Below are 27,919 nucleotides of genomic sequence, written 5' to 3'. Positions count from 1 at the left end.
CAACCTGCCTGAGGCAATGGAGGTGCACTTCTACACCGCCATCGAGTCCGTCCTCACCTCCTCCATCACCATCTGGTACGCTGCTGCCACTGCCAGGGACGAGGGGAGACTGCAGAGCATCGTTCACTCTGATGTGAGGGCAATTGGCTGCAACCTGCCTCGCCTCCAGGACACTGAGGCGAGCAGGAAAGATCATTTCCAACCCAACGTAAAGTTTTTCAATCCTCTGGCAGGAGGTGGAGGTCTGTCTTGACCAAAATAAGGACAGTTTCTTCCTGACTGCTGCTGGCCTCACCGACAGGGCCTGACACCCGCACTGAAACAGACTTTAATCAACCTATGGTCACCAGACGTTCTAATAACATGACATCTATCTCCTGCTGCACATCTGGGACCTCATCACCTCTATCAAGGCACGTTATATTACCATAATTATGTGTATTTATTGTATCCTTACACTTGCACATTCGTGTATATTTGTACTCGTGCTTATTTTTCATTGTGAAAATGTACTTGTATATCACCTTTTTGTTTTTGTAGTTTTCTCACTTTGTAAAGTACGTTTTTTTTCTTCTTAGTTTTTGTTTGTTATGCACCACAACACCAAGACAAATCCCTCAGATGTGAAAACTTATTGGACAATAAAGTCTGTTTTCATTTTCAGGCTGAAGTCGCTGCCTCTTCGATGTGTCAACACAAACTTACACCGTAGAGTTTGTTTTTACTGTGTAGCAGAAGAAAAGCAACATTGACAAATGAGGAACAAAAGCGCTCCTGTCTGCGAGCTCTGCGCTCCCCTGTTCCCCTGTAGGTTTTTTAAGCAGCTTATTAATAATTGAGCGAGGAGAGTTGCGTGATGGCAGATCTATCATGATTCCCCCTCTGCTCCTGTCAGAAGCCCTGCATGGATATATGGATATTGAACCCAACTCTTTTGCACTCCTCAACACAGTATACAACACAGGCAGGCAGGCCAGCTGCATTATTTGGAAAATGTGACAATGAATTTATGCTGGTGCAAAAAAAACGTCGCTTTCGACTGCAGAATCAAATCCCCACGTGCCATGTTGAGACAGGATGTGTTAAAGAAAAGGAATACAATGTGCAATTAGTGTGTTTAATTCGAATGTTGTTGTTTTTTGTTTAAAAGAAATCCTGTGTGTGTATTCAGGTATGGAAGTCCAGTAAAAGTGTTACCCTGGAGGCAATCATGGTCCCACATATGTCTCTCTCTCCCTCTCTCTCTCTCTCTCTCTCTCTCTCTCTCTCTCTCTCTCTCTCTCTCTCTCTCTCTCTCTACTCTCCTCCCTCAGGACTAAATATCCCCCATAGTTTTGGCTCAACCGGGTAACAGCAGCTGATTCCTACACAACAGTTGTTATAATATACATGTGAAATGGGTGGGTTTTTTTTTACCCTCTGAACTGTCATCTAGAGGCAAGAAAGTACTTCTGTTCACCAAATGAAAAATGACTGCATGCTTCATTGTTTTGGGTGTGTTACTTTTCATCGGATGATAGGCGGTGTGTCTGCAGGGAAAGCAGTCTGACCATTGAATAATACAAATCTCAGATGGAAAATCAGACGGAGTTTAAAAATGCATGCGCCTCAGTGTTGTGTCCTCGTCTCAACCTCAGGTAGCGCTGTGCCTCTGCTGGTCTGTGCTGATTCTGGGTTGCATAATCAGGCGGTGACTTTTTAAAACCAAAAACATCTTATCAGACTGTTGAAGAAGCAGTTATCATCACATATCTGTCCCAAATATATGGGCCAGTAGGGGCCCACTAAACCTGCTTGCGTAACTACTAGTGACTAAAGTAAAAAACAATCCATTTGTATCAAAGGAATCAATCAATCAAAGTGTAAAATCCCCAACTAGTATGGTCCCAATAGATTTCACAGTCGCAAAGGACACGATTACGACAGGAGCAAAGAAGGAAATCCAGTCACATCGCATAAAGAGTGATAATGTCTGCTCAAGGAGGGAGATTTGGGGTTGGTTGGATGGTTCACAATGTAGATTGTATAAATAACAGGGAGTCTTTGGTTCCAATGCGGAAGTGCCTTAAAGTACAATACCCCAGAGGGCCACAAGGGGCTGGCTTCAAAATACCTCCTGCTTCAACACTTACCATCAAAAAACATCAACTTTTCTCATGAAGTACAAAGTCAATACACTTTTACACAAGTCATTACGGTGTCATGAGCCACGGTGTCACGGTCTCATTGCTCTGACAGTCCTTCTGAAAACAATTCCATAATTCATTACATATCAGGCATCAGAGGTATGTTTGCGGGCGTCCTTGGTTTGCCTGACATGCCTGAGGTGCAGTCGAGTTGCTGTTATCGGTGAGCAGGCGTAGTGTCCTCTGGTTCTCAGCCAGATCAAGTCCTCTCTCCCAAAACAATGAGTCATATGGCTTTGGGCTGCCACTTCAAACACAGGACTTTCCCACAGGAGTCTGGCCATTCGTGTCCCGTGTTAAACTTGAATCACCGAGGAATTATTTTAAGTTGCCCCTGTCGCTGAAGGTCCAGTACGCCTGTCGCTAGCACTGTCCAAACCACCTATTTAATAGTGTGATGCGATGCACATTAAGGGGGCACAGAACCTGTCCAAAATGAAAATGGCCAAATAATATAAAATACTATATAAACATCTAAAAGTTAATACTCCATATTACTTTCATACAACTTGTTTCCTCTTCTGTTGTGGTTTTCTTTGGTTTTGGAGTCAATAATGGGAATCAGAAGTGCATTTAGATATCAAGGTCTTGCGGGACTTATCCTTTCCTCCACTGACTGTTCTGGCAGATACAGATTGGGGTAAAATGAAGCCGTTCAATTTTAGAGTGGTCAGAAATGAGGGAGTTGAAATATTTCATTGAAGAAGAAAGAAGCAGGTGTTACTTTACCTGGTTCCTTTTATTTGCTGCAAGGGATGCTAGTCTTTAGTGGTGGCTGTGAAGTCAAAGGAGACCATGGATTTTTTTTTAAACATCAAAGTCTATTTTCATTTCCTCAGGAGCACTATTGTAAAAGTGGTTATGAAAAGCCTTTTGCGGCTCCAGATGGAGCTGGATAAAGCCTGATCAAGTGAAAAAAAAAAAAAAAAGCAAGGGATGGAGTTAAAATGAAGTATACTGCTTGAGGGTACCACCTGGAGGAAGCATTAGCCTCTTAGCGTCACAGGCTTCAATCTCAAGCTGAGATTGTAGGTAATGTAGATACCAAAGAAGAGCAAATGAAAATATATATATATATCTCTGCTTATGCTGCATCTTGACCAGTCTATCATGAGTCTGGACATGTTACAGGAGTGCAACACTAAATTGGTGAAGCACTCCTTGTCAATACAGGTGGAGATGCCGTTTAGACACAGAAGCTTGTATCTACCAGTAATTCTGCTGTCAATAGGGAGATTCTCCAAATATGTGCGTAAAGGATCAACTCAAAATTAATGTTCGCAATCAGATATCTTTCCATCACCAAATACTTAAAATGATTTTGCTTAAGCTGCTCTGTTAGATGCTTTCGTGTTTCCGTCTCTTTATTCCTGTCTAATGAGTGACGATTCCACGATGCTATTAATGTTGATGTATCATAGCTGAACCAGTGTGAGCTCCGTTGCTCTACTCTCGTGTATTTTTCTATGTCAGCCCCTAAGTGTGTGTGTGTGACTCCATTTATCTATCCATCTATCAATCCGTCTGTCTGTCTGTCTGGTCCTCGGCTCCTGGCAACCACTGGCCCCTCAGTGCCCTTAGATAAACACAGCTGCTACCCGGCATCTGCAGACACGAGTCAAGATTTGATCAGCTCCACTTAAAATGCTGTACCTCTTCAATGCTACAGGATCTGAGTGATTCTCGATTATCCAGGAACGAGCCAGTCTGGTTTCTTGCTTTCTAGAAAAAAAATCTATTTAGATTTCAAAGCTATGTTGGAGAAGGACACATTTCCACCTATCATCTGTAGCTTGTTCGTAATATTATCAAAACAGCAGGCAACACATCTAAGCTTCACTGGCTCCAAAATGTCTGCCTCTAGCTGACTCAAGAATAGTCTCCTTTAAATGTGCATTTTTGCCTGTTTTTTTTACTCCTTCACTTGATGTCATGGCGGTTATTATAATGTGCTGCTAAAGAGTCAAGTACCAAAATAAATTATTTTTAAAAATCACACACTATTTATGAGGAGCTCGAGGACAACAGTTCATGGTGCTCTGCCCTCACTCTAGCTCATTTAATAAAAATTACTGCCTCGTGTTTATGTGCCTTAACCTCTGACCTTTGACCACCAAATTTGGATTAGTTCATCCTTGACTCCAAGATAATGTTTGGAACCAAAAGTTTAAGAAAATTCCCTTAAGGTGCTCTCACTAAAGCAAAACCTGTATAGTTATGAAATCATTTTAGTATAGTGGTTTAATTGAAAGTGCTTCCAGTAAGATTAGGACACTTGCAACTGTCAATGTGAGTCTCCATCAGTTAAAGGAACAGTTCAACATGTGGTACAACCTGTTCTCATCCCAGCACATCAAATACGGACATTTTGTCAAAGCCTACTGGCGTCTCATATTTAGACACCAAAAAGTCTTGGTTAGGGTTCGTAAAAGATATGTAATAATGTTACGTGATGTAAGTAATTGATGTACAATACCTAAAATATATCCTTATCCTTTTGTTGACTTGTTGACTTCAGCTTCATCTTGGGTAAAAGTCCTGTTTGTTCCATCCAGCCACCCCCGACCTCCTGTGCGGACTTTTCCATTTTTCATACTCCATCACAGCACCTCCTTCTTGGAACTGCGTCATCACACTGCCAAAGGGCATCTTGAGCGTTTCTCTGTGACACCAACAACTTTCACAATACAGCAGTATTTGACACCCGGATAATGAGAACAGGCTGTGTGGAGAAATATGCTTATTAGTCATGAGTTAGATGTAAAGATGAACGCATGCAGCCGCCAACTGTCACATCTGTTCATTAAATAGCAAATAGTATGGACAGAAAAACTTTCTTGTTATTATGATTTGGGAGCATTATTTGTCCAAAGTGGTTACCCCTACTACTTCTCGACCTCTTATTTATTTATTTGTTCATTTATTTTATTCAGCTTTATTTGGAGCGTCTCATCGACAAGCAAAGACAGATTCATATAGCTATTCTTAAATTGGCCAAAATAAATTATAGTAGCATCACTATTGTATTTTCTTTCTCAGCTTACCAAATAGGCTTTCTGCTGTTATGTTCACCAAGTGGGAAAATACATCACTGCTAATAATTCCTGCTATCTCAGCCTTGGAGTTACAACATAGACACAAAGTTGGTTTTTTTCTGTTTCCAGTCTGAATGGTATGATGAGAATGCAGCAACAGTCAGGAGCTTAGTTTAGCATACGGACTGGAGATAGGTGGGTAAAGCTAGCCTGGCTGGTCCAAAGGTAAAATATGTGTGTAATAATTACATACTGTGTTTGTAATGTGTTGTTTTTTTTGCTTAGCAACCTGTTGGTGACAAAAAGACAACAGAACGTCACCGCTCCCTGCCAGGAAGTACTCGTTTTAACTTTCCAGTCAGTATTTTCATCTTTGCACAGCACCATCCCCCGAATGTCTTAAGTATTCCTGTAATAGATGGTTATTTTTGCAAAAAAAAAAAAAAGCCTTTAAGAGTTAAGAAAGCGTAATTACATGGTGGGTTTTCAGAGAAACAGCAGTTTCATTATAATTTACCGTCGCGCAAAATAGGCTGCGCTATGGTTTCATAAACAGCCGTGGCGGCAAACGATCTAATTTCTATTCTCTATTAGTCCTGACCTTCTGTTCTGATCTTGACGGTGTCGAGTGCGAGATGTCATGATCCCACTCTGATGAGGAAGCAGAGAAGAGGTGAGGAAGAAGAGAAGTATGTGGAGAAAATAATTAGAGTGGGGGATGGAGGTTGAGGCTTCAGGCTGCAGATTGCCTGGCCGGGCTTCAGTCCCTGATTGCAGCCCGGTCTGTGAGTGTAGTCAGTTTCCAGCCAACCAGTCTCGGTGATTGGATTGGATGGATGGAGCTATTCCTGTCCACCTTAAAAGCGAGCCCATTCCTCTTAAAAGACTGACCTCTGTCTGTGCTTCCATCGACCATCTCATTGGGCCTCTTTGTTTTAACTTGATTGCCCATTGTTGGAGCCCAATTTTTTCCCCTCCTGATGTCGTTACCTGTGTATTGACCTATGGATAGAAATATATTTAACAGAGGATTATCATATCGATAATCAGTAATTGTAAGTCCCGTGAATGCATCCCTGCCAGTGTTCCTGGAAAAGCAAGGTGCGGTCCGACTCCTTGTTCCCCTTCTCCGAATTTCTCCCCCTGCGGTACATTTCATGAAGCTGACCTGTGTTTGAAGCGTGCATAAAAAGAAGCATCTGACGGTGCTAAACAGGCACTTTAATTGGCCATGGGGGTTGTTATGCGCAGAGGTTGCAGGGTGTTTCCCGAAAGCAGGTAGGCTCGAAAAAGGAACTAATTGGAGGTTCCTCTGCTGAATATCAAAGAGCAGGGGAAGAAGTCGAGGGATGGGAAGCTGATAAGGTCATAAATCAAAGGAATTGATGGTGGAAGAAGGATCACCGAGCTTGTGTGGGTGGATTGATAGAAGAAAAGAGTAGCGAGCTTCATGTGTGTGTTTTACACTCACATTCAATGCCTATTTTTTTTAATAGCAACTGTATCATGACATATTTTACACGTATCATTCGTGCATTCAAACATGATTTACAACTCAAAGCAACATTTTTTTTGACTAAGGTTTTGTATTAGTGGACCACAAGAAAAGATGTTTCATGCTTTGGTAATTTTGGTATCGCAGTATGGATCAAATTCAAAAGTAGCAGATGGAACTGGAAAGGTTCAATGTGGAAAACTACCGTGCAATTACTGCCGTGCTCCGAGACTTAATCACCGTGCTTGTGGCTTGCTGGTAGCCCGCTGGCTTGTTTTTCATCGCCATCCCTCTTTTTCAATATCTCATCTGATTAAATTACAGCTGGGTGGCGTTCAACTGAGGAAATTAAGCTGTGTGTGTTTGTGCACGTGTGTGAGAGTCTTTTGCTGCACTGAGGAGTGAATATGAGTGTTAATTTCAAAGTGAATAGATGTGTGAAAACACACGTGTGCCTTGTGATGTTTTTAAATCTTGTGCTGTTTGCTTGATCTGGTGTGATTCTGTGTGGAAAAAGACTTGAGAGAACAAGAGGGGAAGAGATATTGTGTTTGTATGATTGATTGCATGTGAATGTGTGTGTGTGTGTGTGTGTGTGTGTGTGTGTGTGTGTGTGTGTGTGTGTGTGTGTGTGTGTGTGTGTGTGTGTGTGTGTGTGTGTGTGTGTGTGTGTGTCATCAGGTCTCAAGTCTCTTGATAGTTGACTTCGCTCAATGAATCCTGATTTCCCTGTCGGCTAATCAGATAAGAGTCTTCTGGTCTGATCTCTGGGGATCGGCCAATCACCACTCCACCGGGTTACGCCATGGAAATGGATCAGCACATACACATATTGCTTCCTCCTCTGGTTCAAATTAAACCTCGACTGTCGGAGGTTTCTTCCTGTTAAGAGGGAGTTTTTCCTTCCCTCTGTTGGAGGTTTTTCTCCCTTAAAGAGGAGTTTTTTCCCTCCTAGCTTATGTGGGAATTGTTGAATTGTTGGGTTTCTCTGTATAATATTGTAAAGTCTTGCTGTAAGGACTTTAATGTGTTAAGTGCCATGAAATAACCTATGTTGTGATTTGGCGCTATATAAATAAAGTTGAATTGAATTGAATTGACTTTGAAAAAGGATACTGACCTACAGTTGGGAAAAATACGAGAACCCATTCTGAAAACTACAGTAGAACACCGACAAAAAAACAGATGTATTTTACACAACCTGAGCCCAGTCTGGTACTGAGAGAGTCGCCTGTAGTCCAGTGGTGTAAGCTTGATTATATGAGTAAATACAGTGAATAGGCAAAAATAGAAATGAAGCTAAGTTGGTGTTCTGGCCAACGCCAAAACTCTGCAACAAAGATCACACAAAACCTGCCGAACCTCATAAACAAACATAGACCTTTAGAAAATAAATGCAGAGTCTGTGTGTGTGGGACACTTGTGGGAAAAAGATGCAAAATTGTATGGAAAGCACGAGTCACGAAAATCATTTTGGATGGCTTCACGGTGTGTTGTGAAAATTGCCTCTTACGTCTTGATGAGAAGGAGCAGCTGCTGCGAAAATGTGGACAAATAGGTGAGAGTGAAGAAGCCTCTTTGAGTATTTCAGATTTGAAAGGTCCCAAAAGTTGGCGGTAATGTCTCTCTTAAGACGTCTGACAGGCGGCCATCAAAGCGAAGGCTTAAGTGTGTTTGTGTGTCATCAGGGGCCTCCTTTACAGAGTCTGCTCTGCTTGTCAAACAGCTTAAGGAGTCGCTCACTGGTCCAGAGTCCTCCCACACACAGCTGCTCCCAAATAAATCAGCCTGTGTGTGTCATCTCATGTGCAGGCTCATGCATCTGTGTTTATATATTTGAAAGTGCTTGTGTTTGCACAGACACTTGTGTATCCTGACATTACCTTTGTGTGTGTGTGTGTGTGTGTGTGTGTGTGTGTGTGTGTGTGTGTGTGTGTGTGTGTGTGTGTGTGTGTGTGTGTGTGTGTGTGTGTGTGTGTGTGTGTGTGTGTGTGTGTGTGTGTGTGTGTGTGTTCAGGCTTGTCTGATCTCTTTGCACTCTGGGTGTCCCTTCTTCATCCCAGAGCTTCATGCCTGTCCAGCCATTCTATCATCTTATTCAGACTTTCCCTCTCAAAGGAGACACCTGTCTGTGTGTGTTGGAGATCACAGTCTGGCTCTGTTGCTGAGCCAAGTGGGACTCCAAGAGGCCAAAGCCAAATTTAAATATTTGTTTCATCCCACCCTGAGATATCCACCATCAGAAAACGACTAAAGGCAGCTACTGTGCTACGATGATCCTCAAAAGATACATGGATTGTCTTTCGTTAACACTGGAGGGAAGTTGGAGGTCAGAGTCTGCGACAGATCTGACAAAGCCTCAGCTTGTTGTGAAAGAGAACCAGTATTTTGTTGTCACAGAGGCTTGAACTCTGGTCACCCGGTTGTAGGGCAGTATGGTTAATGGATGGTAAGTTGACGCTGAAATCAGAGCTGTCAAAATGAGTGAGTTCCCTGTCCGTACTTTGGAAATATGGAAATATACTTTTGATCGTTTTTTGATGGTCCCGTTTATTGAACAGGACCTGCCGTCGTTGCTCTTGTTTTATAGTAGTTTGACATTTTGAAAAGTGGTCTGAAATAAACGTACACACTTTCTTGCTGAGAGTTGATATCACTCTCACGGCGTTTTGGTAAATATTAAGGTACCAACATTAGGTGGATAGCTTAGCTTAGCACAAAGACTGGAAACAGCCTAAAGCTAGCCTCCGTCCAAACGCTACAAAGTCAAGCTACCACCATCTCTAAAGTTTGAAATTAACATTATGCATATATATACAGTGGGTACGGAAAGTATTCAGATCCCTTTACATTTTTCACTCTTTGTTTCATTGCAGCCATTTGCTAAAATCAAAAAAGTTCATTTTATTTCTCATTAATGTACACTCAGCACCCCATCTTGACAGAAAAAAACAGAAATGTAGAAATTTGTGCAAATTTATTAAAAAAGAAAAACTGAAATATCACATGGTCATAAGTATTCAGACCCTTTGCTCAGTATTGAGTAGAAGCACCGTTTTGAGCTAGTACAGCCATGAGTCTTCTTGGGAATGATGCAACAAGCTTTTCACACCTGGATTTGGGGATCCTCTGCCATTCTTCCTTGCAGATCCTCTCCAGTTCCATCAGGTTGGATGGTGAACGTTGATGGACAGCCATTTTCAGGTCTCTCCAGAGATGCTCAATTGGGTTTAGGTCAGGGCTCTGGCTGGGCCAGTCAAGAATGGTCACAGAGTTGTTCCAAAGCCACTCCTTTGTTATTTTAGCTGTGTGCTTAGGGTCATTGTCTTGTTGGAAGGTGAACCTTCGGCCCAGTCTGAGGTCCAGAGCACTCTGGAAGAGGTTTTCTTCCAGGATATCTCTGTACTTGGCCGCATTCATCTTTCCTTCAATTGCAACCAGTCGTCCTGTCCCTGCAGCTGAAAAACACCCCCATAGCATGATGCTGCCACCACCATGTTTCACTGTTGGGATTGTATTGGGCAGGTGATGAGCAGTGCCTGGTTTTCTCCACACATACCGCTTAGAATTAACGCCAAAAAGTTCAATCTTGGTCTCATCAGACCAGAGAATCTTATTTCTCATAGTCTGGGAGTCCTTCATGTGTTTTTTGGCAAACTCTATGCAGGCTTTCATACGTCTTGCACTGAGGAGAGGCTTCCGTCGGGAAGGTCTTATATAGACAGGTGTGTGCCTTTCCTAATCAAGTCCAATCAGTTTAATTAAACACAGCTGGACTCCAATGAAGGAGTAGAACCATCTCAAGGAGGACCAGAAGAAATGGACAGCATGTGAGTTAAATATGAGTGTCACAGCAAAGGGTCTGAATACTTATGACCATGTGATATTTCAGTTTTTCTTTTTTAATAAATTTGCACAAATTTCTACATTTCTGTTTTTTTCTGTCAAGATGGGGTGCTGAGTGTACATTAATGAGAAATAAAATGAACTTTTTTGATTTTAGCAAATGGCTGCAATGAAACAAAGAGTGAAAAATGTAAAGGGGTCTGAATACTTTCCGTACCCACTGTATATTAGTTGAATCGATACAAAAGACAAAGTATAAAAATAGCACATTGTATTTACATGCAGTTATGTGGTAAACTATTTTGTAGCCTCCAGAATTTCTTTGGCCAAGCTAAGCTAACCAATTGTTGAAAGTAGTTTTATATTTACTTGTGCATTCAGGTAGATGGGAATTGGGAAAATTCCCATATGGGAACGTCCCTCTTCCTGGTTAAGAGCGTTCACATGAGGACAGCAAACAGGCAACATGTCTGTCCCAAGAAAATGTGCTTTATTTGTGCTGTAGGTATACCAAAAAGTGACAAACAACCTCATCTCAGGAGTCCAGTATTTTCATACAATACATTTCTGCATGTTTTTCATTTATGTAATGATGTTTCAACCCACTTTTCTCGTAAGGTGCTCCAAGTTCAACAGGCGTTCAGGCGTATTCTGGAAAATAAAAATCTTTGTTGACAGTGAGTGACGCTGCTGAGCTGTTAGGTCCCATCATGGAGGCTTCGCTGCAAGAAATCTGTTGACTTCCATGTCGGCTTCACTTGTGTCGCAGCCGGGGTCTCGCTTGCTTATCTTGTGGTGGGCAGCTTATTTTGGAATTACACTCCCTATTAAAGTATGTGTACGTTCCACAGTGAAGTCGTGCCGAGCTTGAAATAAATTTCTGCTGTGCCTTTGCTTTTGTCTCCAGATGGCCTAGTGATCTGGCGGATGCTGACCTACCCCCCGACTCGGCGCGCCCTCCTGGTGGGTTGTGGTCTGCAGATGTTCCAGCAGCTTTCGGGAATCAATACAGTCATGTGAGTGCAAACTTCGGCCTACTTTTAGCGCCGTCGTTGTTTTATTCTGCCGGTTGTGCCAGGACAACAGACTGTATGGAGTCTGCAGTGGTCAGCGTTAAGTAGGACCTAAAAGTCCGAGGATACTTATAGTTGTATTTTCAAGTGTGCAGCTGTACAGGCTTCAAGTATTTGGGAACTGATGCCAAGTCTTTCTGAAGTAAATTTATGTCTCTGCATTATTTACGATGTATCTTGAGTGCAAGTTGACAGGACTCAAGATAAGAAATAACAAACTATTTCACAGAGATTGTCCATATTTCCTCATTTGAAAGAGATTATTAATTAGTTTCAGCCCTGCACAAACTTTTACAGCCTAAATAAACATTCAAGCGCTTGTCAAACAAGTTCACACAAAGCTAATCCCCATTACTACCAAATACATATCTGTAACTTTCAGTTTTGCCCTATGCTAACCACTGCTTTAGTCCGATGCTAACTGCTGGTTTACCTAAATTGCGATGAACAAATTCAGTCATGTGGCTCTTCAAGACTTTCAAAATGTTATCGGAGCAAATGCATCAAAATCTGACAGTGAAATTAATCTTTTCTCTGGGGTTTGTGACAACTTCTATTTCATTCATCCATAATTTATCCACCGTTTTACATCCACAACAGTCGCGACCGATTTCAGCAGAGACTCTGGCACAAGCTCGTGTTCGCAGGGTTTTTGTAATTACTGCCAGACGGGGAAGAGAAAAGTTCCTCATTGCAGGTTTAACATAACTCAAAGTTATTCTTATAAAGAACTCCTGACATTTGTTTACCATTAATCTGTAACGTGGTTCTATATTTTCACAGTAAATATTACTGCCTAGCTGCTAACTCAGTCGTCCCTTCATGTGTGGAAGTGGGAAGCTGTGTCCACCTGTCATTCCTTTTTCAAAAGGCTGAACCAGGAGCCTTGATTGTTGCGACATCACATTGCCAGTGAAAAAGAAAAGTTTGAGTGTGCATTCATCCCTTACGCCCTCACAAGAGATCGAGACAGATGTATTTGGTTCAGCAGCACCGAATTATATCACAAAACATCTCTTTCATAACACGCCGTATACTGGAGAGCAATGGCCTCAATGCACTGCTGCCCACTTGTCTGTGAAGGGTCGGAGCACCTTCCCTCTTTTATTCGTTTTTATCTTTCCACCGGAGGAGATTGTGTCATCTGTCTCTGCCTCACCTTCCCTCTGAGATGAACTATATTACAAGGGTCTGTAAACAATCTGTGGATGTCTGCTGTTGCTTAGCAACCGTCGGATGTGAGAGAGAGCAGTAGGATAAGTGTGTGCTCGTACGGGTGTGTCTGCAAGCATGCGCGACTCAATACGTGAAATGTTGAAATGTGACACAATGCACTTTGGTGTCTGCGCATGTGCACCTGTGTGCACCGATGGAGACAGTCTGTGGCTCAGAAGGTGTGTGTGTGTGTGTGTGTGTGTGTGTGTGTGTGTGTGTGTGTGTGTGTGTGTGTGTGTGTGTGTGTGTGTGTGTGTGTGTGTGTGTGTGTGTGTGTGTGTGTGTGTGTGTGTGTGTGAAGCGTGAAACTAAAAGTATGAACATTTGCATATGTGTGCATGGAGTGGACTCTGAGTGGACAGAGAGAGGACGACGATGTAGAGAAATTCAGCTTTGGTTTGCAGAGGTGAAACTCTGCATCTGTTATTACATCTATTTAATGTTTCTATATGTCTCCCTGAATGTAAGTCTGTTGACTGTCTGCCTGTCTTACTGTATATTTATCTTCATCTCCTGCTGCCAACACCTGAGGTGACAAACTAAATCTATCACAGTGTCCTTGTCCACCTCTCTCTCTCTCTCTCTCTCTGACTTATTTGTCTTCTGGTCTTCCTGTAAACGTCTACCTGCCTGTATATCTGTGTTCAGAGTGACCCATTTGCGTTGAGCATTAATACGTCTTCGATCAAGATGTTGTTGAGATTGTGTCATGTTTACACCTGACATTAAAATATGTCTCCGGTCTGCGAATTGTAATCTGATTGCCCTTTCATTTTCAAAAATAAGCGCTGCTGCTGATTATGGTGATAATTACATCCGTCAAAATTGACATTAAAGACCTCACACTGTCAACAATCAATTTTTGACAATGTCTCCTTTTGAGTTGTTTGCTTTTTGTGAGCTATGTGCCGTTTCCTGGTTGGAAATGTTTTCTTTTTTTTTTTACTCATGCAAGCTTACTACAGATATTTTAAAGAATCATTTTGTTGGTAAAGACACTGCACAGCTTAGTATTGGGACTAATTACATCTCCAAGTCAGGCTGAAAGTGAGCAAATTACATGAAGTCACCAAAAGTCATCATACAGGAGTGAATCTTATACTACCACTACAAAAAATGATAAAGCTGCCCTGTCTTTGCAGGTGCAACATAATTAACAGAAACACGAAGAAAATATCTTTGCACACCCACAAAGTGCTGGCAGCCCGGTTTCTGACTCGTAACATCCTCCACAACAACTTAACACTCATGATTATGAGCTATTTAACTGAGATTTTTTTTTTTTTTCCAAAAGGTCCCTTTGATATTCAATATAATGCAGTAGTGCCTGAAAACCAGGCAGACGTGGAAGGCAAAGTTAGTTGTGGAATGTAACCAAACTCGGGTTTAGTGGATAGCATGTTTATAACTGATATATGACCAACATTACAGACACAACAGGGACCTTGGTTGTCGTGTGACGTGAATACTCGCAAGTCGCAGCGATGGAGCTCTTTCCTATTTATCCAATGTGACGAAAGCGAGGCGTGAGGAGAGAGAAAGGTGCACAAACACTGAAGGTTGTGGCCTTGCACAAAGACAGCGGATGATGTTTGTGCCTCTGCTATCCGTTCATCCAGGAGGTGTTCATTTCAGCGGTAATGGTGTTAATCATGGTCACTGACTTGTTTTTGCTTTTGTTTGTGGTTCATTTAGTCTCAAACTGTGTGAAAGATTCTGAAGTCAAATTAGAATCCTCCACGCCTCTTCTAATGAGGTGTTTTATAAAACACATTTAAGACCGCACCATCGCACCATGGTTATGATCTGTGTCAGTTGTACAATCAAAGGAGACTTTACTTCCATATTAGCTTCTAATCAATATGGGCTGCAAGACACAGTGAAACAGACCACACATTAGCAATAAAATCCGACAGGGCCTCTCACAATTTCTCGACCGCAGGCAGCAAGTCAGGACTAATGATGCGATGACTTACATGAATGCAGGACAGGAAGCTTGAAGCTACAAGCCCAACCAGGTACTGAGTGTGTAATTTGTTCACACTGGGAAAAAAATACAAAATTAAGCAGTACTTTAGTTGTAGAGATACAACATATTATTGTCCTCTTAAAAATGAATAGATTTTCTGTCTTCCAGCATACCTAGTGTGATTTGAACACACACATTCCTTTGATCTATATCTGTACAGTATGTTTACTCATTATAGACGCCTGCCTGGTTTTTTTTTGTGTTTTTTTTTCATTTCCCAGCACCGAAGTTGCTCATCCTGTGCGTGTCTTACCTCTGTATACTTTTGCCAGTCTGCTTGTTCACCACCTGCCTCTCTGTTCCCGTGAGAAGCTGCCTGGCTAGCCCCATTAGCCAGCGAGATATAAAGGAGGTCTGAGGAGCTGCTAAATCAGCCGGGCTGAGACACAAGCTCCTCTCTCTCGCTCTCTCTTTCTTTCTGTCCCCAGCTACTTTCCCTGATTAAACTACCAGGCTGGCACCGAACAAGAAGGAAAAGGGCAGTGAGAGAAGCTGGCAGACAGGCACGCACGCACACACGCACACGCACACGCACACACACACACACACACACACACACACACACACACACACACACACACACACACACACACACACACACACACAAAGTAAAAATGCTAACTAAACTAGGAAAACACATTTTGGCTGTCACTCTGCTCTAACAGTCGGCTCTCTCAAGTTGGGAGCTTGACAGGAACGAATTGACAGAGTTCACAGATTTTTTTTTTTTTTTTTTCTCCAAGTAAAATATGCTCACACAAAGGGTACATCTGAGTCCCTATTAGCTGTCCTACTTGAAGTTTCAACTGAAGTTGTGATCCAACAGCCATTTCAGTCTTTTTTCCAGTCAATCAATGTTAACGAACCTTTATTGGACTGCGCTGTGTTTAAAGCAGCTTTCTACTCTGTCTTAGCCTGTCGGGAGGTCACGTGATTTTAATTGGGCTGCTCGGGTGCATAGAACGACAGAGTGAATGCAAAATGATTGACAGACTGTCAGAAAGAGAAACTTTGTGACAGAGAGGCTTTAAAGTAGAGCAGGAGTGCAATGAAGCCTTTTTTTTTCTTTTTTTTTTTTTAATAGAAGTGCAGTGGTCCCTGACTCATCATCAAGTATCTTTTTCTTTGTTCCCTTCACTTCCACTCAACATAGCTGACACACAGCTCCTAATGCACACAGTGTTTGTTCATCAACTTATATCCACACTCGATGTTGTGTGATTAACAACAGCTCTCTTCCAGAGATGCTGGTTGGATGATCGCCTTTGTCATTTTCACACAGGCTTACACATGCACTCGGTGCAGGTACACAACACATACTTGAATGCAAATTAGTTTTCTCCATAGTGTCAGTGTGCTGTTTAATAAATGAAGAGAACCTAATGACATATATATATATTGTATAGTGGCTGTGCCGACACAGCTGCACTTAGGAACTGTGTTATTATTTTACTAAAAATAACATGTGGGGTAAAACGATTAGCAGTTAGGTCTACAGTATACTTTGGATCTGAAAGTCAATTCAGACATATCAAACTAGTTACCAAATTTGTTTTCTGATGCATGCGGAAAAAAAATACCTGTTTAACTAGTTTTGCACGCTGAATCCAAATACGTTTTTCAGAATTTTACTAACATCCATAATGTTTGTTATTCCTGCCATAGACTCCATACAACAGTGGACGTGTCCTGTGCTGCAGTGTGGTTTCCTCTACTGGTGGGTGGGATGTTAGTGTCCTCGGGTTCCCAATCAGATCGAGTCAAAATCACTGCTTTCTCCCCCCCAGCTCGTCCAAATAGGGTCACTTCTGGCTCTAAAATAGAAAGATGGCGACGGCCAAAATCCGAACTCGAGGCTTCATAATGGCTGACGTCACTGTTGATTGCTGCTTAGTTCCAATACACTCACATTGACAAGGGAACAGGGAGCCCCTCTGTGTTGGCAGACTGTTGCTGCACACTAAAAAGGGATGTTAACTGAGGCCAAATGTAGGTGAAAATTATATACACATGCTTTTCAGTAAATACGTACATATTTTCTGTGTAACAACAGCCTTACTTATGATTCAGTCATATATGCACTCTTTCACTTAAAGCCCATGAATTATAGAAGAATTCTAAAACTAGATTTGGTCATGTACACTCGTCGTAAACCCTTACAAATGCATTTACAAGTAAGTCTGCATTTTGTCCAAGTTATTCGTGACCTCCACTCAGTGTAACTGTACAGCAACAACTCTTGTAGCCATTCAAAGCACTCGTGACATGATGGTATTGTGCTGCTATTAGATTACATTTTTCTCAGAAAGACTCTGCAGCCAGTTGTACAGGAATCACAATCGCAATCACAATTCTTTATTGTCAATGGGTACAACGAAATTGAGAAAAACAGACCAAGTCGGTGCAACACAAGAGAAATATCAAATATAAATTAAATATAAAAATATAAATACAATATAAAAGATTAAAAAAAAAAAAAAAAAGGTAAAAAGAAAGTAGTGCAGTTGTTAAATAGTATGTACGGACTTCACACATGGGAGTATCTAGATGGAAGGAGCCAAAACACAGATGTTAAACAGAAACAGAAGGTGTGAGGTAGAAGTGTAACGAGGACCGTATGCATATGGATATGTACGAGTACATAATCAGTATATAATGTGCATGTGCTGTGCTGTGCATACGTTATAAATACGGGTTATAAATAGATTATCAATAGGATTGAAATAAACAGACACTTTAAAAGGTGCATGAAGGATGGAAGGATTATCGTGCTGAGAGAAAAGATACACTGAGACACCGAATTAAGAAGAATGAAATAAATACAGGTTACTCTACATCCAGGAAGATGGAGCGATGAAGAAGAGAAAAAGGGCACCGAGTTAACATTTTTAAATGCAAGGATGGTGCAGGTTGCATGAGCCCAAAGCTTTCAGGTCCTTCTCCTGTGGAACCAGCTTCTGGTTTGGGTCAGAGAGGCAGGAACCCACTTTACTTTAACAATGAGGTTTAAAACTTTCCTTTTTGATAAAGCGCACAGTTAGTTATTGTTTTATAGGCCGAGTCTGCTGCTCTCTGTTCTTTCCCGTCTCCCCTCACTACAGCTGGTCGAGGCTGATGGCTGTGGCTCTGTCGAAGCTTTCTTCCTATTAAAAGGGAGTTTTTCCTTCCAGCTATCATTCAAATGGGAATTGTTGGGTTCCCCTCTGGTTCTGTTGCCTTGAGATGACTTGTGTTTTGGCGCTCTTTAAATAACACAGAATTTAATTGATTATATTGTACCAGTTGTATTGTGTTAGGGCATTGATTTGTGCTGATTGACCAGTAACTACTTTTGATTCATTTCTTTGACCTCCAGTATGACCTTTAAAGACGAGTTTAGACCATCAAATGACCATGATCATAGTCTCAGCCTCAGAATGCTTCTATAGGCAGGAAAACCTCTGTTAACATATCTTAACGTGCTGTTTATTTATAGGGATTAAAAAAAACTAAACTAAAAGTCCACAGCCGTGCTAGTGAGTCTGTGAATGTGTATTCAGGGACACTGGTGGGTTGTTTGGGGGCCCAACATGTTGACAATGACAGCGCTAACACAATGCTGTTTAGTAGGCAGAATGTTCACTCCGTTCACCCTTTTAATTTTACAATATTGGCATGCTGACATTTGCTAATTTGCAGTAAACATGCGAAGTTCAGCTCGGGAGGGCAGGTATTTGTTCGTAAGGATATAATTATTGAACAAAGTGAAAGTTTGACCCGATGGTGGCGCTACACTTAAAGTTAAAGGATCATCAGGTTGCAGTTATCATGAGGTTTTCATTAGCCGTGATGAAGACCTGCCTGCGATGATCACGCTAAATTTAAGAGATTAATGGTGGATTTGAAACTGCGGAAACAGCTGAAGAGGCCAACAACATCTGGCTGTCTGCGGCGCATCAAAGGCGTGACTGAAGGCCACAGTAAACACGGGATTGCTGCATGAACGTCCGCGAGCGTGTGCACACAGCCACACGCACCTAACACCAGCAGGTTGATCTGAACTCGTGTCAGGTACTCTGGACTCTCTGGTTGTTATGTGAATAACCTTGACGCCCTCTCACACACACACACACACACACACACACACACACACACACACACACACACACACACACACACACACACACGTTCAAAAATTCCCACACACACCCGAGGCCTGTCATATAAACCTGCGTGATGAGAAAGCTTTCACATTAAACAGAGCCTCATCTTCTTTTTTATATATATATCCAACTTTCTACATATGTTGTTAATCGTGAAATGCAGAACAGCGTGTTACCGCAGCAGGTCAACTTCGATATCATCTTTTCCCATTAGCCCGGCGGATCATTTTGATTCAATTAGCCACATAATTTTGCACGTAAAGGTCACTGTGGACTGCTGTGTGTGTGTGCGTGCGTGCGTGTGTGTGTGTGTGTGTGTGTGTGTGTGTGTGTGTGTGTGCGTGTTCGCGTCTCCTCGGGGCAGGTCAGCAGAGTGCGCCGACAGAGCGGAGGGGGGGGGAGGGAAAGAAGATGGAGGGAGATAAATTGAGCAGGAGAGCAGAGGAATACGAGACGGGGGAAAGAAGAGGGGGGAGATGACACTGATGGTGATGAAGCGGGGGGGGAGGGGGAAGTGTGGGAGGGGGATCAAGGCGGACGACAAGAGAGGGAGGGGAACATAGATTTATAGAGAAGGACGGAGAAAAGGGACACAAAATATTGAGCTGTGGAAGAAAACACCCAGCGCTCTTTTATTCCCCGCTGCCGCTTCTTGTGGCATTTGTTTGTAACGGCATTTCTACCCTTGAGTCCAGGCTTCTCGAGAAGTAGCGTGAGGTACTCGCAGCCAAGATAAACCGCACCGAGGAGAAAAAAAAACAAAAACAGCAAAGGCTCAAGAGATGTGTTCTCAAGGCCCGTAAGGACGTCAGAACGCACGTATACAATAAATATATGGACAGCGCACGCATGGATTATCGCAGCATGCTCTCGTCCCGCAAACTTTCCCCCCAAGACACATTTTTAGGTTTTTCTGTCGACTTCTTGTCTTCTTGTACTCGAAAGACACGGCTCACGGTGTGGAATTTAATCAGGTTCCCTGATACAAGAAAATATGCGGTGGGAGGTCCGGGCACGACAGAAATATCGGTGGACTGTAACGCTACATTTCCTTCAGAGGCCGGCCTTCAAAAAAAAAAAAAAATCCCCATGTAGGTTTTTTTTTTTAGTCAGAACAGCTACGTTTTAAAGTTAAGTGACTTATTGCGGTCATATAAATGATGACAGGATGGTGTTGCAGAGAAGTGACGTAGTCCAGGTGAAGTCTACGTAATGAGTTGGCTTCCCGTTTCCAACCACAGGTAGGTCCTTTTACTGTTGCCACGGCGATGAAGATTACATCACACCGGGTGCAGGAGACTGACCTCTTGTTTCCAACCACAGTTTCTTAAAACTGCGTTGACTGTTACCGTGACGATGAAGACTGCACAACGTTACGGGATTAGTAACTTTAGCATTTTAACCCAAACAATTCTCTGATCCAAAGTGTTTTTTTTTTTTGTTTTTTTTTGTACCTAAAACTAACCAGGGAGGCTAATTTAGGAAACACCAGGGTAGGAACAAACAACGTACACGGTCGAATGGGTTCTTGTAGCCGGTGGGTTCCTTCACCCACCTCTGCACGCGGTGGTCATCATGTTATTGATCAGAAAATCACCCAAAGTAGAATAAAACTCGAACCGTTTTGTCAAGAAATGTACAGAATAATGCAAAAAAAAATATCGACAACGAAGGGTGGAAGACATCGGAGCCGTGGACAGCTGCACTGGAAAAGCTTTATTTTTGCGTAACGATCAACGGGGGTCAACCGCTGGCAGTTATTTTCTTTAACGATCGAACAAACAGGTTTCTCATTTAACTTCTCATGAAAGTGAATTAGCTAATCATTTCAATTTTCCTGTTTGCTGTTTTTTTTTTTTTTTTTTTTTTTTAACTTGTCCACTATTGGAAGTAGCTTTTTAGTATTTCTCTTAAAATCCACCATTTAGCTCGTGACTGAAGCGAGTCGTCTCACACTGTACACCAGTGCGGCACGTTGTTCAGTGATTCCTGGGTCGCGTGTTTAATTCATTCGAATTCTAAAAGATTTTAAAAATGCATAAATGTGATAATCTGTTCCATGAATGCATGTCATTTTGTTGTTGACGCAGGCCATTTGGCCCTCGCAGATGGTCCCACAGGCAAATGTCACGCTGGAAATGCTACGACAAAGCCAGGTTTACATGGTCACTCTGCTGGCGGGCCCGCGGGGAGCTGGCAGCGCCTGCTACGTCATGTGTTTGGTGCTTACTGGCATCCAAAAAAAACAAAAAAACACGGAGGTTGTTTTTTTTGTTTTGTTGTCTCTGCGTGTGCGTGTTTGTATGTTTTCAAGCATTCGCGAGCTGCTTAATCATGCCGACTTCTTGCCCGGTCTCCAGCGGAGTCACGGCCTCTTTAATGAGGAAAATATCCTAATTTTCCCTCGAATCAAACGCGTACAGAAACACATCACGCTCGCGCGCCCGTCGCAGCGAGACGTCATGTGTGAAGCGTTCTCCACATAGAGTGGCATTTACAAAGGGAACAACATAATCAAACAATAGCGGTTTTGTACGGTGCTGAAAGCCACATTAAAACACAACAGGCTGAAAGAGGAACGCTCACCGAGTGCTCCTGTTCACCCCCACAGGTGGCTTCCGCTTGCCTGATTAGACGGGGCTTGATTGACAGCTCCTCTCAGCGTGTTGATAGTTGTTTTTGTGCATTTTAAGGAGGGACGACTCGCACATGTATCACAGTGCACGGTTTTACATCCTCATACAATGACCAGCTTTGCTCTGCAGTCGGTGCGGTTATTAAAAACAACAACAACAACAACAACCTGTTTCCATGTACAGGGTCCGTGATCAGTTTCGCGAATGGAATCAGATTTGTTCTCACATGGGATACCTAAATATACAGCAAATGTTAAACCTAAACGAAAAGAAGCAGTTCAGGATTTCTGCAGAAACTCGACTAAAATAAACGTATATGCGTATTGAGGCAGCTGGGAATCAGGAACGTCCCCACTTCTTTGTTTAAGGGCATTTCCAAACAGAAATGTGCTCTGTCTCGTTGACTACGGGAAATGTAACAAACTGACCAAGTCTGGCTTTTTTTTTTTCAGAGGAACTACATTTCTTTTGTTAAACAACAAACACTGGCCGACCAACTGACGTCAAACCTGCCACTCGAACACCTTCCCCTAGTTGGATGTTCCTAATTTGACAGGCGTTCAGGTGTACTCTCCAACTCATGGGTGGGAGCTTTCCTCATTTCCCAGTTTTTCATGAACACACCAAACATGTAAGAATGCTTACGGCCTGCTCACATCGGCAACAAAAGTTTCCTTCAGAGCGTTTGGTGGCGGAGTTACTATTCACTCACCGAGGTAGTGGCTCAAATACTGCAGCTGGCGAGCTAATCGTTTACACACTAACCAACCAGGAACATGCCGGTGCCAGTCGGTCACAGCTGCTTCCTGTTTTCTGTCGTATTTTGGTCTCGTACTTTTGCATAAATTCATTCAATAAAGAGTTTCTGATTTGAGTTAGCTCGCTAACACAGTAAGTAAGTAAAACAGTAAGTTTTGATAGTGTATTCAAAAGACATTTGTTTGGTTGACTCCAGCAGATGAGGGTTAATTAAAGGTGGAGGACAGCTAATAAGCCTCCTGAATTCTGGACTAATTAACTGTAATGTGTCGAACCGGTTAATGTAACCGTGATGCGAGAGAAATATCTCTCAAATAAAATCTGTACACACGTATAGAGTCCATAAAAAGATATCGAAAACACCCGCGTGGGTGTGCAAGGATTTTTTTTTTTTTTTTTTTTTTTTCTCTTTAGCTTTGCACCTCCTTTTCATAGCCAGCCCAGTTCACTGGAAAGTGATTAAAAAAAAGTTCTAGTTTTAATTGGTCCCACTGTAAATGTTCTGTGTGGTGTTACTCCTGCATGATGGTGCCGTATGTTTATTAACTGACTGAAGAAGTGTATCTATTTAGCGACTTATTGAGAGTCAGCCATGAAAGCTACGATGATGACAGTGTTCGTATGCGTTCATTTGAAAAATAGGCCAGTTCCCAAGAGAAGCTATATCACTCTTACACACACACACACACACACACACACACACACACACACACACACACACACACACACACACACACACACACGCACTATCTGTCTCTCTCCCTACGTCATTTCCTGTGTCCATTTGTTCTTGTTTCCACTCCCACATCCCTCCTTTTCTATTTTCTCGATCCATTCATTCCTCTTCTCGCCTTTCAATCTTTTTCTCACTTCCTTCTCTCTCTCTCTCTCTCTGTAGATGCCTCCCTCTGTTTCTCCGCTCTGACACTTCGTCTCCTACTCTCTTACTCTGTGACTCGGTCACTCCATCACACACACACACACACACACACACACACACACACACACACACACACACACACACACACACACACACACACACACACACACACACACACACACACACACACACACACACACACACACACACACACACACACACACACACTTCCACTTGTTTGCTCGCTTCATCTTCCAGCTGCCTTACAGTTGATCCGTCCCTATGTCTTCTTGAACTGCCTCTAAATCCATACTATTAAGTTCCATAATTAGATCAGTGCTCCGTCAGTAAAATAAGCAGCACTCTGTTAGAGCTTTCTCACCTACAGCCGAGGGAAACCTCGTCTGCACTTAAACACCCCTCACACACATGCACACGTTTTTGTCTACACTGCACCATGCGAATGATATTTTGACTTTTTAGCCCATGAATTTCAAATAACCAATCAGAGCAGGGGCAGATCCGTTTCCTCTGCAGAGAAGCCTTCTTACATGGAAAATCCACCCTGATAATAGCAATCTGCCAAGGTCCAAGAACCCCTGGCGCTGAAAGGAAATTGAAGATGACTCTCTGGTTGGTTTATTTCTTGTCACTCGGGATACACTGCCTGCATGGCGTGTGCATTACCTTTACCTTTCTGCACAGCTGCGGCTCGTTCGTGCACGCGTGTGCGTGTGCGTGTGTGTGTGTGTGTGTGTGTGTGTGTGTGTGTGTGTGTGTGTGTGTGTGTGTGTGTGTGTGTGTGTCTACACCGGCAGCACGTCTTCCGCGGCGCTGCAACTGTTTCCCTCTGATAATGGGCAACAGTAATGGATGTTTGAGGTCCGACAAGTGAAGAGTTGTAACCAAACAGCAGCAACGTGATTTTTGGTTTCCCTCGTTTAGAGCGAGACACAAAAACAGAGGAGAAATAAAGAGAGGGAGTGAAAATAAAGGGCAGCATCGTTGCTATCTTGTGGTTAAGCCTTACCTTAAAGTTTCTGCTTTGATTATGTGGCACACATGTGTTCACAGGTATTTTCCTTGTATTACTGTGGCAGGATCCAGGACATACGGCATTAGGTCAAATGCTTTATCGCGAAATGTTAATGAAAGTGGGAAAAAACAACGTTCTGGATCCACTCTGTTATTTAGGTCAGCATCCAAAATCTAATGGGTTCTTCTTTGGCCCATGCTGCGCCCTTCCAGGAAGTTTTATAAAAAAAAATCACACCAGACATCAAACAAACTGCACATTTACAGTAATGTCAGCACGTTTCCGTGATACTGCTCTCGAATTTGAAAGCATCCTCAAAACATGTGGGATACTTTGGAAATTCTGTTGCAGAAATGTAAAGCGATTGGTAGCCAGTGGGCCACCAGTGTGGTTCTTTAAGGCCACATGTTGTGTGTACTCCCAAGAGTCAGCAGCCGCCGAGACAATCCTGTAATGTGTCAGTAAATGTCAGCCATGAGTCACCGGCAACCATGTGAAATGGGCTAAGAACAGTGGGAAGCGATCTATTGCAGGAGGGTGATGGAGTCGAGCGAAAACATGTCCATCATCTTTAATTCTTTCAACTGAGCTCAAAGACAAACAGGAAGAAAGCCTGTATTCATTTTAGTGTTTTACTAGGTCTCCAGTGAATTTGTGTTTTAGCACGCTGGCAATAAATGTATAAACCACCTCTAAAATACATGAATTTTTGGCTGGAGTCTGGTTTCAGGGATTTGTGTGCATATTTTCTATGTTATATATTATGTTATATGTTCCACCTGTCACTCTTTTGCTCCGCAGGGTCATCACCACTGTTCCCTCTTTTGTTTTAGCTCCTCCCTTCTTCCTGTGTCTCACTCCTTTCTCTCTTTGTTCCCCCGATGCATCTGTCTCCTCCCCCCACTCACATTGCAGATGTGTGTGTGTGTGTGTGTGTGTGTGTGTGTGTGTGTTGTCACTCTCCCATAATGTGTTGAATGAGGAGCTTGGAGTCGAAGCATGACAGGAGTGTGGATCCGTGTTTCCATTTTCAGACTGGGGTCAGGGCCAGATCACACCTTCCCTTGTTTGCTTTGCACCAACGCTCCACAGGGTCTCTTATGTAAAAGACGATGGGTGTGTCCGTGTGTGTGTGTGTGTGTGTGTGTGTGTGTGTGTGTGTGTGTGTGTGTGTGTGTGTGTGTGTGTGTGTGTGTGTGTGTGTGTGTGTGTGTGTGTGTGTGTGTGTGTGTGTGTGTGTGTGTGTGTGTTCTCCAGAGAGAGCTGACATCTCATGTTTGTCAGTGTTTGTAGGTAAGGAACGGTGTGAAACTCCCTACCATCACTCACACTGTTTACGGTGTTTGTTTGTGGTGGTTTAACACTCTAATGCCTCTGATACACCCGGGTCATCAACACCCTCGCTCCCTGACCTTTGCACATGTTGCAATGTAGCTGCTCTCATTGTGAGCCATTTCATAAATTTGTATCATGTGTATAAAGTACAAAATAGAAAATATAGAAAACCATATTCAACTGTAAATGGGGGAAACATAAGGAAATGTCTTTGCTTTCTTTGTGTTGGATGTCAGAATTGACACCAGACTCACGTCTGGTTAAGTTACCGTCAGCAGTCGGTTAGCTTTACTAACATAAGTACTAGAAGCAGGCGAAACAGCCCGTCTGTCTCTCCCCCAAAGAAAGACAGATATCATACCAGCACCTCTGGAGTAGCCTGGTGTTCCCAGACCCAAAGTCACTTCCTGGATGTCTGGGTCCGCTCAGGATCGTCTCCAGTTGTTGCACCCTAATGGGGATCGACCTCAGGTTTATTTTTAAACTATTGGAGCAGTCGTTAACTAATCAGTATTCACAACCATATGACTTGTGTTGTACATTGAAACTCACAAGCTGTAAACGACAAAGGCCCTCCTCCAGTGCGTGCGTGCTTCAACACCGTGTCGGAAAGCGACCACTTTAATTTTGAGTGTTGTTCTCGTTCCGGCTTTCAATTCCTCGATATTTGCTGGCGCTGCTGCAACTAGTCGTGTCGATAACTTTCGCTCTACCTTGGTTGGAACTACATTTTGGAACAAACGCTTGACTTCAATGCCATCACACCGAGCCACACCCACTGACTGGACCGGCCTTCAGAGTGGCTGAACAGACCTTCATGTGAACAGGGTTTCCAGACTATAATCAGGGGCTGTGACCTGCACTACTCCTTGGAACAGCTCGCTCGAAGAAGCTAGCACCCTCGCTGTTTCTAGTTAACGTAACCCGTTTTCCAATCTTTGTGCTAAGCTAACTACCTTCATACTCACGCCTAACCAAAACAATATAAACGCAAACTGCTTTGTTAATCCAGAGAATGTACGCACACAGAATGGCTGCTAAGGATGCATGATGGTATCGTAACATAATCAGTATCAGCCGATAAAGACTTCAATACGACACACTCATGAAATAGGACAGTAATTCTGGGTAAATGCACAACGCTTGACTTGAAATGAATATGGCATATTTTATGTAACCTAAGTCAAGATAGTTTTCTGATTTACGTTAGTGAAATTGTACATTTCTGAAAAGCCTTGTGTGTCTGCATCTGCCAGTAGTACAATAAGAGTAGACATACAAACATGTTAATTTCTCTGCAGGAGAGACTTGATGTTCTCTGAAATTAGATGGAAAACACGATGTGCATATATCTGTATTGGCATCAGCCAAAAGGTTTGAAAAATATTGCCATATCGGCAGTAAAATCCAATATTGTGCGTCCCACTTTTCCATTTTTAGACTGTCAGTGCAGCTTATGTAATTATTGCAGGACAACAACAGATGAGATTTATTCACTGCAGCTCTCACAGAGTCAGGTAATTGGACCAAATCCAGTCCTGACTCACCTCTGACCTTCCTGCTGGCAGCCTCGTATTAAAATCATTCCCCACTGCGGGCAGAATTATGACTATTGAATGAAAGTCCTAACCCCCCCCCCCCCCCAAAAAAAGGCTACTCTGCTTGTTAGAAGATCAAAATAAAACACAAGAAGAATAAGAAATATATTTTTTTTTTGACACTTTATTAGACGCATGGACTGAGCTCAGAGGAGCAGTTCAATTGATCTCCTGCTCACAGTATTTCCTGTCACTGTGATGTGTGTTAATAGTTGGCTGGTGGATGGGTGTTTCAGACTGAGAGGTGTCACTTTCTATCAGCAGTGACAGCCGGAACCTTCTCAGGCCTCGAGGTACTGGAAAGAAAACACCCGGAAAATATAATGGATACCGCGAATATCCACGGGGGGAAACATTGTCAAAAGAAATGCACAAATGAGGCAAGAAGTAACACTTTTGCTAAACACACCGATTGTTTCCATTCACAGAGAAATACACTGTCACCTTGAAATGCAACCAACATCTTCAGGCACTTTTCCAGCATGAAAATACAAACGAGGCACCCAGAAATGAACAGTAATTAATTTTGAAGAATTTTGATAACACTACAAAATAAATCCAGGACACTTTATGGAGCACAGAGTTCTGTGTGTACTCATTAAAATGATGCATTCTGGTCTAGGGGGACGTTTCCATGAGACCGCGGAGCTGCTG

The 27,919-nt window shown here is 42.7% G+C and overlaps 1 protein-coding gene across 3 annotated transcripts in view; it reads left to right on the top strand.

The window, feature by feature from the left end:
* Positions 1 to 27,919, top strand: part of LOC138621767 (proton myo-inositol cotransporter) — a 73,000-nt gene that overhangs the window by 31,094 nt on the left and 13,987 nt on the right. For all 3 annotated transcript variants that reach the window (XM_069700070.1, XM_069700071.1, XM_069700069.1), the window contains one exon: positions 11,470 to 11,578. In XM_069700070.1, coding sequence (XP_069556171.1) covers positions 11,470 to 11,578 — 109 coding nt within the window. The remainder of the gene's footprint in view (positions 1 to 11,469; positions 11,579 to 27,919) is intronic.

Source organism: Brachyistius frenatus, unplaced genomic scaffold (genome assembly GCF_029030835.1).
Source record: "Brachyistius frenatus isolate BFR_SWC_R1_liver_20210118 unplaced genomic scaffold, ASM2903083v1 Contig_32, whole genome shotgun sequence".
In the NCBI taxonomy this organism is placed as follows: Eukaryota; Metazoa; Chordata; class Actinopteri; family Embiotocidae; genus Brachyistius; species Brachyistius frenatus.
Note: the sequence above shows the minus strand (reverse complement) of the source record. Positions and strands in the feature narration are given on the sequence as shown.